Source organism: Triturus cristatus, chromosome 12, assembly GCF_964204655.1.
Source record: "Triturus cristatus chromosome 12, aTriCri1.1, whole genome shotgun sequence".
NCBI lineage: Eukaryota > Metazoa > Chordata > Amphibia > Caudata > Salamandridae > Triturus > Triturus cristatus.
This window is the reverse complement of record NC_140595.1, coordinates 49,805,343-49,822,831: the sequence shown is the minus strand read 5'-3', so window position 1 is coordinate 49,822,831 and position 17,489 is coordinate 49,805,343. Positions and strand designations below refer to the sequence as shown.

Sequence of the window (17,489 nt, the reverse complement as noted above, 5' to 3'; positions counted from 1 at the left end):
ATGCAATGGTCTCAAAATACGAATCATCATGAATAGTCTGAAGCAGTCAGCATCAGTTGGTCTCCTAGACGGGAACTCCTCCCTTGATTCAATAGATACAGCGGTCTCCTCCTCCGATAACAATTTCTAAATTTGGACTGTTTTTCTAAACATGCAGATTTCATCTCCTCTGGGTCACCACTAGACCCCATTCCACCAAGAATCTGGCAAGAAACATTGGTTATAATGGGGCCATTATGTAGGGGTGGGCGTAACTCATAGAATTACATAAAAACTCCGTGGAGTTCCGAGAGTAGAAAAATGTGCTGATTTTTAGAGCACAGCACCACGCGCCATGCCAGAGGGCGCTGCTTCTTTTTGGCTCTCAAGTAGATTTTGTACTTGAGCGGCAGCTTTCTCAATGCAACGGTAGAGACCTACTGCGTCCGCCCGTGTTGAGAAATTGCGCCGGGACTCGTCCTAGCACTCAATTCTTCTCGCGCGCCAACTTAACTTTGGCGAGCCATGAGAGGGCAAAACTCAGAGGCAATTTTATTGCCCTGGTTTTATTAGAACATTTGGTCGCCTCCAACACATTGGCAGAGGTAAGGGTTAGGGGGATAGCCTTGAACTGGTGCTGCTCATATCTTAGTAATAGACATCAGGCGATTCACCTTCCACCTCTCCCCTCTGATTTCAGGACCATCGGTCAAGGAGTACCACAACGCTCCTCGTTGAGTCCCACCCTATCTAAAATTTGCCTCAGACTAATGGCCCGGATGAAACGCAATCAGTGTCCTATTTAATTATAAAGCTGATGACACCCAATTTATGATATCTGTAGCTAACTCTTCCCCAGCCTCTTGAACATTTCATAGCAGTATGAGGCATATGTCCACTTGCTCATACAGAATACCTTTAAGTTCAGTGGAGATAAGACAGGGGTACTAGGTTACCCCATGGGAAAGATACCATGGCTTCTGCCCTCTGATTTCTGCTCCAGGCCAGAGGAAGCTTTTCCCACCACCTCTTCAGCCGTGAGAATCCGGGGTGTTTCAATTTGACATGGAACTCTCACTAACATCTTAAGTCAATAAACTTTCCACTACATGTTTTTCCCTCTTGAAAACACTTGAGAAGATTCTACCTTTGCTTCTGACACATTTGTAGGTCATTGGTGATCCTCGCAGTAATTCTGAGCAGACTGGATTACGGAAACTCCATATTCCTATGCTCTCATGACTAATTGTTCAAACGGATGTAGAGGATTCAGACCGATGTAAAACAGCTGGCATTAGCTCTCCCCATCATTCCTTAGCTATTGAAGCCCGACCTTGTCAATGAGATGCTTCACTCCCCATGCAGCTCCGCCGAAGTAGCTGCTGGCCCTGACCCTTGCTGGTAAGAGTTTGAGGCCCTCCTCCACCCGCAGGCCCCCGCCTGCACCTCATCCCTGGTGGTAAAGTGGGGAGCTTCTCTCCTCTGCCGCTGCTCTGCCCTCTAAACCCCTTTTCTTCTCTTGTTCACGTTTCTTCACGGTTTCTGCTATTTTTCTGCTGCTGCTCTCTTGCCTCTTTTTGCACCTTTTTTTCCCCAAGCCCCTGCCCGCGGACCACACCCTCCAGCGCCGATTCCCGTTTCCCAGCTGTCCAGCACCCTCTCACACTATTTATGGCGGCCAGGCTAAAGGCAAACCTGTCTGTGTCCGGACCGTGCCAGTGCCCCCGACCTTGGTTCTCGGACCATCCACCGCTACGACGCGAGCACCCTCCATGCTCAACACCGGACGCCGTACTGCCTGCCACCGGGCGCGGTCGATGCACACTCAAGGCCCTTTTTCCTGCTGCAACTTCAGCCGCACCTTCCCCTGCCACCGCACATCAGCCCCACCCACCGCATGACCATCAAAAACTGGACACGGCCACCTCAACTGCATCCTGCTCAACACATGCTCCCTCCACAAACATGTGGTGGAGATCTGGGACCTGCTCAACTCCTCCAACCCCGACATCGCTTCCTCATGAACAACTGGGTAAACCCCACCTCCACGCCAGACATCGCCACAGACACGCTGGACAGGTACAAGATCATCTATAAGGACTGTGTCAACAAACCAGGGGAGGCATCACCATCGTACACTAAAGCAGCCTTTGCGTCACCACCCACATGGACGACCACTCAGCCAACAAGAAGCACCTCCACCTCCACTTCCAGGTCCAGACCAACCCAAACACCACCCTCCGCAGCACCCTCATCTAAAGACTCCCCGGACCCCGTCCACCATTCAGCGATTCCATCAACTTCATCACATCCCACACTCTCCCCTCCACAGACTACATCGTCCTCTGCGACCTCAACTTTCACCTGGACAACTCAAACAAGTCGCTGCTGGAGAACCTTGCCACCTTCGTACTCAAACAACTGGTCACCTCCCCAACCCACTCAGCAGGTCACACACTTGACCCTATCTTCTCCGCCAGCGACAAAATCACCTTCAGCCACACCACCGAGCTCCAGTGAACCGACCACTGAAGCGTTCACTTTGGCTTCACCAAACCCATCATACACCACCATGCCCACCGCTACCCTCATAGAAGCTGGAACAAGATCACCGAAGAACAGCTCACCACAGCCTTCAGCAAAACCCCTCCACCCACATCCACAGACGCCAAAACCGCAGCATGCAACCGCCACCGAAGGATCTCCGACTACACCAACACTTTGGCTCTCCTGAAGAAAGCACCAAAGCAAGCTACACTCCAAGAAAGCCAGCTGATTCTCCCCCGCCCTCATGAGTCCAGACGCGCCTATAGACGACTCGAGAAAAGATGGAAGAACAGCAAGCCCTAGGAAGATCATTCAGCCTTTAAGACCCCACACTGCCACCTCATCGGAACAACAAAGAAAGCGGCCCTACAAGAAAGGATCAACGCCAACTTATTAAACAGTGAGGAACTTTTCGCCGTGGTCAAATAATTCACCAGACCCAGCACAGCTCCTAAGACCTCTGCAACAACCTCAGCACCCCCTTCCACTGCAAGATCAGAGAGATATACAACAGCTTTGACAGCCTCGATACCCAAGACCCCCCACTCCACCCGCAACCACTGCATGCTAAACGTCTGACCCCAACAGACCCTACTCAGCTGGACCCCCCTCACAGAGGATGACATCCTCAAGATCATGAAGAGCATCCACTCCCGAGCACCCTCAGGCCCCTACTTGCATCACATCTTCAACGGAGCAGGCATCACCATCGTCCCTAAACTGCCACACCATCAACTGCTCCATTAACTCTGCCTCCTTCCTGAAGACTGGAAACATGCAGAGAACAACCCCTTATTGAAGAAACCCTCTGCCGACCTGACGGACCACAAGAACTTCAGACCCATTTTGCTTCTCCGCTTCCCAGCCAAGGTCATCAAGAAGGCCATCAATGCCCAACTTTCCGAGTTCATCAAAGCAAACCAAATCTTAGACCTCTCCTAATCCGTCTTCCGAAGCAACCACAGAACTGAGATGACCCTCCTTGTTGCCACAGACGACATCTGCGCTCTCCTCGACTGAGGCGAAACTGCAGCCCTCATCCTCCTGGACCTCTTGGCCGTATTCGATACCGTCTCTCACCGCACCCTATGCACAAGACTCCACGATGATGGCATCTACGACAAAGCCCTGGAATGGATCTGCTCCTTCCTCACCAGCCAAACACAGAGAGTCAGACTACCTCTGTTCCTCTTGGAACCCAAAGAGATCAGTTGCAGAGTGCCTCAGGGCTCCTTCCTGAGCCCCACGCTTTTCAACATCTACATTGCCCCGCTTGCAGCCATCGTCAGGAACCATGGACTCAACGTTGTCTACTATGCAAACGACACCTAGTTGATTCTCTCCCTCACCAACAAACAGTCGCCAAGAATAACTTTTACAACGGGGTGAAGGCTGTCACCGCCTGGATGAAAAACAGCTTCCTCAAGCTCAACTCAGAGAAGACAGGTGTCCTCATCATGTGCTCCACCCCCTCCACTTGGGACACTCCTGTTGGCCCGCAGCACTTGGAACCACACCCACAGACCAGGATGATGCAGAGGTTCTGCATGTGGACTCCTCGCTCACCATGAGCCGCCAGATCAACGCAGTCTAATCATCCGGCTTCCACGCGCTTTGCCTGCTCTGAAAGATCTTCAAATTAATCCCCGCGGAGTCCAGAAAGACGGTCTCCCAAGCACCCGTCAGCAGCAGAATCGACTACGGCAATGCATTTTACCCCGGCATCATCCAGAAACTCCTCAAGAAACTGCAGAACATCCAGAACGCCTCTGCCAGACTAATCCTCAACATACCCCACTGCAATCACATCACCAGCCACCTAAGAGACCTCCACTGGCTCCCTGTCAACATAAGAATTACCTTCAAGCGCCTCACACTCATACAAAGCACTAAACGATGCAGGACCAGCGAACCTCAACCACCGCCTCGCATTCCACATACCCACCAGAGACCTACGATCCGCCCAACTGGCCCTGGCTACCATCCCACATTCTTGCAAAACCACAGCTGGAGGAAGATCCTTCTCCTACCTCGCAGCAAAGACCTGGAACCCCCTGCCTCTCCACCTCAGGCAATCACCGTCACTGCCTCAACTCAGGAAGGACCTCAAGACCTGGCTCTATGACTGAACCACAGCGCCTAGACGGATCAGCAGCATTCCCCCCCTCCCCCCCCCCCCCAACACCCCTACCAGCACCTTGAGACCCTTACAGGTGAGTAGTCGTGCTTTACAAGCCCCTGATTGATTGACTGACACATTGCACATGCTTCCTGTGCCCAAATTCCTAGGTCTGGTGCATAAGGCCATCCATCAGGAATGATCCGCTCACCTGCAAAATAAATTCCTCCAGTACCACCCACTTGCAGGCTGTGGTGTTTTGATGGTAATCTTCTAGCTCTACCGAAATTCAAGCGCTTACATACTAGGGGTAGATCTTTTTCCGCTCAACCTTCCCTCCTTTCTTCGCTCAATCACAGAACATTTTAGAAATGTACTGAAATCATAGCCTTATGCCCATTAATGCAAGCATAAAATGGAATCAGTAAATAACTGACTAACCTATCCACCACTCAAATTACTTTCGTATTTCACTATACTAATTCAACACTAATCCTTTATGGGTTCCGGAGTAGCGTGCTACTCGCCGAAAAAACGCTTTGACGCCTCGTCAGGGGTATTAAGCGCTATATAAATGCAATTACAATACAATACACTCCGCAGTCACTCAGAGCCAGGGCACTTTTGTAGATAGCAATTGTGCTTTATAAATGTAAAATATATTAAACAAATAAATAAATAAATAAATGGCACCTACAATAAGAAAAATAACAAGCATTGGCAAAGCCAACAGCTGTTGCCTACACAAGAGGTATTGGCTTTATCAACGTTTTTAGCCATATTGTAGAGCTTCACAGCTGCTATGCAGCATGGCTGAAAGTTAGAAAAAAGCACTCTAAAGCAGCCAGCACTGGCTGCATCATAGCACTTTTTTTCTGGTGGGACGGAAGAGTGCAAGTAACAATGCGGAGAGGTAGGTGGGAGTTTGACACAAGCATCAACAATTGGGATCGGGAGGTGGGAAGGACTGGCAAGCAAAGACAATGCGGAAGAGGGCAGCCAACGAGGCAAGAAGGCAGGCTGGCAAGCAATGCGATGAGGGTGGGAGGGCGGCAGGCAGGCAACAACGCCAGAGGGCGGCAGGCAGGCAACAACGCCAGAGGGCGGCAGGCAGGCAACAACGCCAGAGGGCGGCAGGCAGGCAACAACGCCAGAGGGCGGCAGGCAGGCAACAACGCCGGAGGGCGGCAGGCAGGCAACAACGCCGGAGGGCGGCAGGCAGGCAACCACACCGGAGGGGGGCAGGGAGGCAGCAACACAAGAGGGGGGCATGTGGGACAGGGCAGACAACAACACTGGGGCAAACTGGACAGCAACACCACATTGGGATGGGGCAGGCAAGCAACAATACATTGGGACAGGGTGGGTTAGAACTAGGAAGACAAGCAACAACTCACTGGGATGGAGCAGGCAAGCAAGAACGCACTGGATCGGAGCAGCCAATCAACAACCCGGGAGGGCAGGTGGAATGGGGCAGGCAAGCAACTACACGGGGGCAAGTGGGATGGCGCAGACAAGCAAAAATGTAGGAGGAGCGGTGGGACCGGGCAGGCAAGCAACAACATAGGTGGGAGGCAAGCAATGAGGCAGGTGGGGTGTGTTGGGGGCAGGCAAGCAACAATGTGGGAGGGGGCAGGTGGGGGAAGGAAAGCAACAACACAGGAAGGGGTAGGCAAGCAACAACAGGGAATGGGCAGGAAAGCAACAACACAGTAAGGGGTGTGCGGGACGCAGAGGAAAGCAACAATGTGGGAAAGGGGCAGGCAAGTAACAACGGGGTAATGGGGCAGGTAAGTAACAATGCAAGAGAGGAGCAGATGGGACAGACCAGGAAAGCAAACTGTAAGGGAGGGTGGCGAAAGATCCCATTAAACAGTTTCTGTCTATTCTGGGCCCAATGATTGGAGGAAAGTTCTCAGGGGAACATTGACGGAAATAAAAGGTCATGTCAACAGTTTAAAAATACTTGTCAGACAGTAATATAACATGAACACAGTGCAATCATGAAAAATATCTGACTTCCTATTTCACCTATTTTCATTATCTCCCATAGGTTAGTTAGTACCTTTCATTTCCCAACTGATTAGTGCTTTTCATTCATGTATCGAATAAATCACTTCACTATCAAACAGATTAGGCTCTCTCATGAATTAGTATTTCGTCCTTTCACACAAATGCTGCTCCACCATTGCTCCCTGTAGTGCAAAGCTTCTCGTTTCTCCCATTAGATTATAGCCCGTCATGAACTATAATGGTCCCTCATATCACTTCCGGTTTGTGGTCCTTCAGGTATCCCCAAATATTAGTCCATCATTCATTTAACATATTACGGCACCTTATTCCTACCCATCGATTACACCATCTCATTCAACTGTTTCAATACCCACACTCCTTGCAATGACAGTCCCTCATTTTTCTCCAGAACATTGCCCTTTCTTATTGCTTATGACCTTCATTTCTCCGTAGTCATAACAGTACACAAATCCTTGCCAATACTATTGACACTCGATCCACCCTATAGAAAATGTGTCCAATGTATTCCTATAGCACAACGTTCCACATTCAGCTCCATTAACTACTGCCTGCCATCATCTGTGCTCCTCATTAAACACCAAAAATGACGGGGAATGATTTCTTGTGATGATAGCCTCCATTTTTACTATAGACCATTGCCTCTTATTCCTCTATATAATAATAACTTTCGTTTCTCTTCAGGGATAACAGTCTCCACTTCATCATCAATATTACAGTGCCTCCCTTATCACTACCCTTCATACTTCCTTGTGACTTAGTCTCATTGCTTTCCCACATATTATCATCACTCATTGCTCTTACTACTGTAATCTATACAAAGAAACTGAAGTGAAGGCACGAATTGGTTTGTTTAAGAGCACAGGACTAATCCCAGTAACCAAAAATAATCAATAACACTGGACTAACCACTAACCTTGGGTTTCAGAGCAGCATTACTGACTGGCCTAAAGCGCTCCAATGCCTTCTCAGGGTTAGTAAGCGCTATATAAATGCAATAACAATACTCATTTCCACCTATAGATTCGTGCACCTCAGTCCTTCCTCCATTTGTTGTCCCGCTTTTCTCACAAGGACCATTTTCCCACCACAGTGAAGAGCCTCAAATACTTCCAAGTGTTTCTCCCACCTCCACTCACCGGAGATGCACTGATCCTTCCCTTCTCGCCCTCTCCCTCAGCCTCCGCCGGATGCCACAACCACAGCCCCATCTCTCGCTCAGCTGGCTACTCCCGCAGACGTCACTCGACACCACCTCAGAGCTTCAGGATTGGCTGGAATATTACTTCAGGAAGACCAATTTTTCGATTGGATACTTTTGCTGTCATTCGCTTACAGCAACCCACTGAGTGCTCTGGGGCGTTGTAGAAAGTAAAATGCCGCTCAACGATTGGTGGAAGTTCTTGTCAATGAAATTATCTACCGCCGCCGCGAGCAGAGTTGCAACCACTACTTCCTTACTCGGTCTTTTTCTTATGTCTTCCTGTATATTATTAACACTAACATAGAAAAGAAACAGCAAAACGTATAGGATGGAATAAAAACGGAGAGTCGCTTAGCATTCGTAGACTCCTTTCTCTGAGCTCTTCTATTTTAAGCGAACGGCTACTGCAGCCTGTGAAACTAACTTTCTCTGCACTACGACTTTTAGCTTAAACGCCGTCATGTGTGCGTCAACGTGTGATTTGTTTACCTCCCTTGTCCTCTTTCTATGTTCCCGACACAAGAGTTACAGCCATCTTGGGATGTTGCATTTTTACATACGGTAAATATCTTTTGAATACTTCTACTCACCGAGTTATGCTGTCTGGAATTATAACTTCTAGCGCCAAAGAAGCCTGAAAACTCATATTTTAAGATTTTAAATATCCAATCAGAAGGATTTTACCTCATAGGTACTTTTCCCTGTCTTTGGCATAACGGGGTATGATAGTGGAGCTGTTCAAAGATGGCGCCAGATGCCAATAGTGAATGTTCCCCTTTCAGGACAACGCACGCTCTGAAGTAAGACGTGACAAACACGTCTCATTAATTGGTAGGTTAGGAACACTGCTCAGCCAGACCCCGCCCCATTCATGATGGTAGCCATCTTAAAATTAGAACTTTTACAATGAATGTATGAGCACCGCGTTTAAAAGAAGTTGAACAAAACTAGAAATTTAGTTAAATCCATCACAGCATAGATTTAAAATATATTAATTGAAATGCGCATTCATTTTATGAGAACACCACACAATGTATATCCGTAATTTTAGAATAATAAGCGCTTCCGAAGTTTACTCTAAATTTATGACGATTGATCATTTGTCATTTAATGCTACTAATTCTGGTCGTATGAAATCTATGTAATGAGTTATTTAAAGTCCAAAGCGGATGCTTAGACTTTATACGTGAGAATATATTTACCACGTTGCCTGAGAGATGCAGGTTGTTTTTTATTTCCATAACGCGGAAGTTAATAGTGAATCATCACCGGTATGTGATAAACATGGGGCTTGTGTTGCTGTTCGTGTGCACGCTGTTCCTATGCACAGCTTCGAGTCAGGACATTCCAGACAAGGCGTTTGCCCTGATCACGACAGGAGGTAGCAGTACTGATGAGGACACTTTCGAGGAGGCAGTGGTGGAGGATGACCTGGACCTTGAAGACCAGCAGGTCTTTCAACCCACCCATGAGTGGCAGGTGGTGAGACCAGGGCAGGCTGTGCCACCTGGGCTGCATATGCGACTTAACCTGCAGACAGGGGTCAACGAGGCCAAGCTGCAAGGCACAGAGGCTGCTGTGAAGAAAGGTGTAAAAAAGCAGACAAAGCTGCCCCTGGACCCTAGCCTCTATACCACACGGGAACTCAAGGAGGCTCTAGCTAAAATAAAGGAAGATGCAGCAACTGAGAGGCCAGAGGAGAAGACACGTAAGGAAAAGTTCAAGCAGAAGTTTCGCCCCATCGAAGAGCTCAAGCAAGAGTTTGAACGCCTTCATATGAACATCGAGAGTGATTTTCAGATAATGGAAAGGCTACTTCAGATCCTAAACAGCTCCACTTCCACCGTAGATGAAAAATCGGCGGCCCTATATGACCTGGAGTACTATGTCCACCAGGTGGACAATGCCCAGGACTTGCTTCCTCTTGGGGGTCTCCAGCTGGTCATTAACGGTCTTAACAGTACAGAGCCTCTGCTAAAAGAGCGCTCTGCATTTGTTCTGGGTGCTGCCCTGTCCAGTAACCCAAAAGTTCAAATCAAAGCTATGGAAGGTGGTGCCCTACAGAAGTTACTGGTCATTTTGGCAACTAGTCAACCACTGCCGGTCAAGAAGAAGGCTCTCTTCGCATTGTCATCGTTGCTGCGACAATTTCCCTACGCCCAGCAACAGTTCCTTAGATTGGGAGGTCTTGATGTGCTCAAAGGTCTCTGTAGGGATAAGGAGACACAAACCCTCTCTGTTCGCGTGGTGACACTGCTGTATGACTTGATGGTGGAAAAGAAGATTGTGTTGGAGGCTGCAAATGGCAGTGAACTTGAAAAGGAAAAAATTCAACAATACAGCCAGGTTGACCTCATCGGGGCGGTGCTGGAACATGGCTGGTGTACTCTCATTCCGGGCCTCCTTGGTGTGCCGGAGCATGACTATCGAGAAAAAGTTCTGAAAGTCATAAAGCTGCTGCTTTCCACCTGTGGAGACTCTTTTAAAACCGACAAACAGCTGGGTACAACTTTGTCAATTCTCGTTAAAGAATATCAAGATCTTTCGACAGAAGAGCAACATGAAGGGGAAAAAGATGGGTACTTTAAAGAGATTTTTAGTACTGTAAGTGGCATAATGGAATGGTTGATGTGATATATGCCCATAATATTTGACATTTCAAATGAAAGCAGTTTCAGCACTTTTTACCTATTTTGTTGCAGTTACAGATCTATTTTCCACTAAACAAATTAATCTTATGTTCTTTGTTATGATACTGTGCCAACCGAGTTTCCTAACTGTTATGTTCAAGGTATTTTAAAGTCCACACAGTTTCCTTATTGAATGTAGAATAATGAAGGTGAAGTGTCCAGAGTTACCAGTAGAGAGTTATCTGCTGTCGGGGGTCCTGTTCACAAGGATGTTTCTCCTAAATAGTTACAATAAATAACACCATCCATTTCTGGAACAAGTGCCTTCTTTTCACCAGCAAACTCAGTTTACCTTCATCCCACTGAACGAGAGATGGCAAGTCTTGTCCTACAACTTGCTGATCCCTGTTTAGTACATTCAGACATTTCTAAAGACTTGAGTGCGTTTGGCCTACCTGGTTACCTTTCTTGCCCTTATCACAAACATATGCGCGGAAGCTTTACAACAAAGGAGAAGAACATTTACAGCCAACATATGCTATAAACAATGACCATAGTGATAAAGGACTGCAGATCGGAAGTAATCAAAAAGCCAAAGTCAACAAATTGGATGCAATTAGTAGCGAATGATCAGCTATGTTGTACAAGTTGTAACCATTTAGACTTCGGATTTTGTCATTTTGTTGAATAAAGGAATGGGAGGGATTTGTAGAGTGCACGGTTACTCAACAGAGTGTCCTGGTGTTGAGGGGTGGGAAACTATCATACGCAGACCTGCTGTAATACAGTGCATACTATTGAAAGAACTGCCATTTGGTGATCAGGAATGTTGTAGTGGGTCTGTTTTATGTTAGTACTACAATAAAATGACTTGTATGCTTCTACGTTGCACTCTCATTCACGTCTTATGATGAACAGAAAAATATGTTGTCAAGTTCAATACTTTAATATTGGAATAGATTGTTAAATGTTAAATAAATTATTCTTAGGGAAAACCCGTTTCCATTGTCATTGTATATTTTACACAATTGTGTTGAAAATGTGACTTGATTCCAATATACATTTGCTGTTGAAAAAAGTGTTACTTTCAGTTCCATGCACACATTAATTGTTTCGCACTTCACTTATACCTTTAGCGCATGTAATTTCCAGCAGCACTAACCCCCAAGAAGCAACGCACACACATATAGATAGATAGATAGATAAAGAACACCTTTGATGGACCCCATGCAGCTCAGGTATGCAATGTAGCCAGCTAACACGAGGCACCCACTAACACTGTTCACTAAAATACACTACACCAAAACATCTAACAGACACATTATATAAAACAAATCCCATACCTGCCATGCATATTGGTATTGCCACAATCATATCAAGACTTCCCACCTTGATAGTGCACGCGCTAGCAAGCAAAAGAACACACTGAAGCTCTTAACACAAATCCAACAATACCTTTCCAGGATAAAGTTAAGATAAGGGCATTCTTAGGGGAAGTACCAAGAGGGTGCATGGCCTTCATCCGACCTCTTATGACAGGAGATGCAACAGTGATGCATTGAATAATTGGAAAGATAGGGTGTATAATAAGAGACGTCTAAGTCATACACAGTAGAGAAGGCAACCATGTACCTGCGACGACGTGGCTTTAGATTAAGCATGGAGTAGAACTTCTTTGAAATGGTCAGAAGTTACACGAGAGCTTTTTCACAAAAATAAAATATACTCCTGTACAAACTCAATAACAGCATTCAAAAGGGCCTGGGGCATATCTGGAGAGGTAACCATGTAACACTGAGTGGTTGCAAACATCAGAGATGACAGTCTCTACAGATGAACAATAAAGTTTGTTTGAGTCAGTGACGCTCATGTGAAATTATGTTTAGGAACTTGGTGAGAACGGACAATCCAGATGTATATGTGGGGAGATGTGTATTGTAAAAACATGTTCCACTGAATAATGACATCTTTTTCCAGTGCAGATGGTGAGCAGCGAACAACTGTTAAAAGGCAAAAGCTTGTAAAACTGTGTGCCTGATCCATGACGGTTTTCAGGATAACCGAAAGAGAAATATGTATATACAATGATCCCAAATTACATCACTGTGCATATGCAAACCGTCTCTTCCTAAAGTCCAAAAACATGGTCATTCTAAGAGGGTTGTATTTTCTGAAAAGGTAGACTCTAGCAGGAAGTCACAACAAGCAAAAATACCTGCTTTTTTAGAAGTTTAACCTCTCCTACAATCCAGACCAATAGCATAATCCAGTCGTATCAATAGTTCCCAAGCATTTGGGGCACTTGGGTATTCCAATTAGCCAAAGTGTTTTGAAGACTGGCCCCAGACATCCTTGGCTGTAATGATGTGGAAGCTCACAGTACAGGAAGAGGGCAGGCATAATGGTTTAGCAAGAAACCAGCCCCATCAGAAATTTCTGAATAGGAGCCCGGTATCATGGGAATATTGATATATCCAGATTTTGTCTAGCAAGGATGAGGGCAAATTCGCATGAAACTCTTGGCTCCATACACAAATCTTCATGTAAAAAAGGGGCCCGGTAGGGGGGGGTGCTGCACAGATTTTACAGAGGGAGGACCAGGAGGCTATCAGCGTATTGCGGAAAAGTTACTGTACTCAACTGCCACCACCGGTTTGTCACCCCACAGCCTCGTATAAGGGGGCAACATGCTACCCTCCAACATGAATTGGGTTACATTTTGTTTAAGCCTCGTGGCAACATTTTGCAATGTCAGGAATTGTATTCCTTCATCTTCTAATATGGTGTGTCGCTCTGAATGAGACCATGTCGCAATCCATCCCTTCAACATCCTCACTGACATTATCGCTCTTGCAGACTCCTTTAAGCAGTCGGACCTCTTCTTCTGCCTGGCACACTCTGCTCTGTAGGCCACTAATTCCTCCCCTGGGCAGAGCAGAGGCCACCCTACAGTTAGCCATTGCCACATTGGCCACAGGCCAGGTTGTTCTTTTGTAAGTTCACCCTCCCTCATTTTTTCTGGACCATGTGTCTTTGCACCTGACCAAGATCACAGACTCTAGCTTGCTTGTTAGGGATACTATCTTTCGTGTGCCATGGCCTTGCATTTTAGAGTTCATAAGATGTATTACAAAAACGATCCTGCCCATGTTGATGCTAGGCAGCAATTTGTGAGCCAAAGCAAGAGGAAAGGACATGAATACACCGTATTTCATAAATACGTTGCTTTCCTGCCCTTCACATTGGTGTAGGGCAGCGCAGCAAGAATACTTGCGGCGCTGCCCTACGCCAATTTCTCACAAATGAGGCCCTTTGTTTTTAGCTATAATTTTGACCATGCCCCCACGCTCACTGACCTTTGATTTGCTAAACACAGTTGAATATTATTTCTCCACCGTAAAAATGATTTGCTTTGGGAATTGGGGGCGTTTATGGTTGTCAATAGTTGTCGATGATGAGGAGTACCAGGTTCTAGAAATTGTTGTCAGGAGGGGGTCCTTACGCCTCAAAACGTTGGACAAGGGGGTCTCTGCATCAAAACGTTTGAAGACCTCTGGCTTAAATACACTGCCCAAGACCCTAATAGGGTGATCCAAGTCATCAAAATTGTGTCATTGAACTTTGAATCTGGACTTCCCTTATGCATCAGCCAATATAGTCCCCCAGGCACCGTGGGGTGGAGAATGTACTCGTATCTCAGTGGCTTCCTCCTCTCCATGCGCCCGGTTCCCACTAGCTGCCAGGGCCGGACTGGGAACCAAAACCGGCCCTGGCAAAGTGCTCGGTCGCCCCCCCCCCCCCCCCCCCTCCCCCGTGGTCGGGGGAGCCGCGCGAGCTCTTTGCCAGGGTCGGTTACGGCCCTGTAACAAAAACTGCCCCCAGAGGCCCAAAACCGGCTCCCACCTGTGCGGCGCACCGGGGGATTGCCCGGTGCCCGCTACGGCCTGTCCGGCCCTGCTAGCTGCTCTCTCTTTAGTATTGCTTGAGAAACGTGAAATCACGTTGCGCTTTACCAAAATATTTAGCAGAAATGGAAGGAAGTTCACGTTTCTCTGCCGTCCTCATCTTTGACCACTAGAAAGTGCATTCACTGCATTGGTACATTTAAGAACAGCGCTGACGCCATGCTACCACACGAGGGCGCGCCAACACTAATTTACTATTTGGCACATTTTGTCATTTGAGGCTTTGCTTTCGTTTCCTGCATATTCGTTTCCCAAAGGTCTTTCCTGGCCCAGGGAGCAAGAAACTGACAATTAAGCTGGCCATATGTTCCCTACAAATGCAGGAGATACTTAACACTAACGAGCATTGGTAAAGCCTATTGGTCAAACATCGGCTACCAGTTTTGTTTTTTTGCAATTCTTGTTTTATGTCATGGTTTTTGTTAAACTTAATTGTTAAGGAAGCTGCATAACATTGACTACAAGTATTTTTTGGCCTCAAGAAACACGTTGCCTTGGTAGTTCTTGGCACTGAAGGGAACTACTTGGTGCGTGGATATTTTCCTTGTGAAAGGGCATAACTCTTACAGTGAAGTTAGCAATGGCTGAAGTGGCTGGAAGAAAAATGTACATGACAAAACAGCAGACCAATGGATGAAGAGAACTTGCTGAAAAACGCTATATATATATTATGTATGTATACCTTATGTATCTATAACAACAAGGACAGCAGTTGCTTCTGTGGTCCAGCTTTCAAGGAAATGCCAACCATTTTGGTTTATTCTTTAAGAAATTAAAGAGATTCTGTTAGCAGGAATAATATAGGAAATAGGGGTTTACCACGGTCTAGACCCCTGCTGGGAAGAGAAACAATTGGATAGCTGTCCACTATTGATCCTAGCTGATGCATTGTTCTGTAATGCCCAGACCATCTATCTGAAATTAATCTTTTGCAAAGGTATGTGAAACACGGCATGCAGAAAAATCCAAGGCCAAAAGCCTTTTCTGCAACCAGTGGCATAGTGGGCGTCAGGGAGTTCAGTAGCTTGATTTTCTCTATAACATGACTAAAGAGTGTGACTTTTTCTGAACAAATCTCCCCTTTCTGAATTCAGTTTGGTTTGGTGCTGGAAATAGTACATTTAATAGTGATGCAGTCTTTCAGCTAGGATTTTTGCATTAATCTTATTGTCTACATTAATAAGAGTATGGGGTGGTAATTCTTTGTTCGCAGCAGAGCCTTTCCTTTAGAATACCTACTATATTTGCTTACAAGGCTCTTAGTCGCCAACAACAATATCTGTGTAATAGCTTTTAATGCTTAAAGTATAAAGGACTTGCTCGACTTCCAAAACCTTAGGTTTCTGCTCTAAGCACAAACTCTGATTAGAGATTGTTTGAAGATTAGGAATCTTGATCAAATTCAAAACGTTCAGAAAATGGTTCTCCACATAAAAGTTAAAGCTTTATGCAGATATAAACTATTTGTTATAATAGATCAGGTATAGAGTCGTCTATTCCATCAGAGATAGGCTAAATTCTATGTGGACATCAAAGGATACTTATTTTAAGATGGTATTCTGAAGTAAATTTCATGTTTCAACATGAGAATTATGTGGGACCTCTCAATCTCAAAATCACTGTGGAACTTTATCCCTGGTGTTTCAGAGAGCCAGGGCTCGAGGAAAGTCCCACAGGATGCTGATGAATCCTCTACACCCTCAGGAAGACCAAAGATTCTTAAGTTTCCTCTTCTATTGTGGTCCTACAATTCTGTTATTCCTCCTTCCAGGACACCAATTTTACCCAAAAGTTTACTGAATTCTTTTTGTGATTTTAGTTCCATCCTCCAGGCAACTTATTCACGATTTAGATCCAACATTCCAAGGAGATCCTTCGTCACTCCTATGATTTCATTTTGCATCATTTCCGTATTTCTTTTGGTTAATTGTGCCAAGTTGCAGAGCGTCGTCAATGTTTGTAGTATCAACTCCCTAGAGGCACTGGTGTGTGCTTTCATTTGGGGATTCTTTGACTAGAGTTTCTTGTTTGGAGTGTTTCTGACCAGCCTTTACCTCTTTCATGATCATATCTTTTTTATGGAGTCTGCCATCTTGTGGCCTGTTTGAGGATAAATCTCACTTATTAAGGGTTGAATTAGTGTGTCAGTGTATTTGCCCACCATGACTGATGTCGCTATTTAGTTTCCAATGTTTTAGTAAACTCGGGGGTACACTCTCAAAGTTACTTTCAAGCGCAAAGATTAAAAACTCCTGCTGAAAGTCTCTCAGTTGCCTGAAAAAGATATTAAAATGAGCTCGATTATGACTAAGCTCCGGTATGATCCTACTTCTGAACAACCTCCAGTGCATTAGGTCAGATGTCACTTGGATGTACCCACTTGTGATCATGTCAGGATGTAATTTCTTCTTGATTAGATCGGTCATGTAGTTTTATTCCCATGCCCAACTCATGGACCTGCAGAATCGGGGATCAAAGTCAGCTTGTCAGTCTACGCTGGATGTTTGCAATAGCAAGAGTCCAGCACTGCATTAGCTGCAACTTTCACTTTAACACCTGTGATGGTCCCGCAGTCCCTTCTTCCTCACGCGTCGGGAATTTGCATTTGGATGTTGTTGCAAGTCTTAGACTCACCCCCACAAACAAAACAAGCATTTACAATGCAACGGTCTCGGCATTGTTAAAGTTAGAGCTATTGGCATTGCTCATGACATTATTTTTGTTTATGTTTTTAAAACATTTAAAGAAACGGCATTGTTATTTACAATGTCAATAGCTTAATCACTCTCAAAACCGAGATTTATTATGCGAGCATTATTTGGGAAGTTTGGCAAATCCATAATTATGAGGAAAACGCTGCAGCATCGCAAAATGCCAGTGGCCCAGACTAATATGCATGATTAGTATTTGGATCCCATGCCCATTCCTTCTTTGTCCTCTCTGCTGAAACTGCTGTCTGAAGTGTCAAATTTTATTAATACTAAACAAAAATCGCACTACCGTGCCAGGGCCAG

General features: G+C 45.9%; 2 protein-coding genes across 3 annotated transcripts in view; one reads left to right on the top strand and one right to left on the bottom strand.

The window, feature by feature from the left end:
* DAPK3 (death associated protein kinase 3) overlaps positions 1-8,658 on the bottom strand; it is a 40,781-nt gene extending 32,123 nt beyond the window's left edge. Inside the window, exon 1 of one of the 2 annotated variants that reach the window (XM_085638444.1) lies at positions 8,565-8,658. The gene's annotated coding sequence lies outside the window, so the exon portion shown is untranslated. Of the gene's footprint in view, positions 1-7,815; positions 7,947-8,564 lie in introns of those variants that run through there. The other variant, XM_085638443.1, reaches the window with a different exon arrangement.
* A 464-nt stretch (positions 8,659-9,122) lies between these two features.
* Positions 9,123-11,505, top strand: SIL1 (SIL1 nucleotide exchange factor). Its single transcript, XM_085638445.1, has one exon. The coding sequence runs from the start codon at positions 9,165-9,167 to the stop codon at positions 10,512-10,514; it is 1,350 nt and encodes a 449-aa protein (XP_085494571.1). The 5' UTR covers positions 9,123-9,164; the 3' UTR covers positions 10,515-11,505.
* Positions 11,506-17,489: the final 5,984 nt, after the last annotated feature.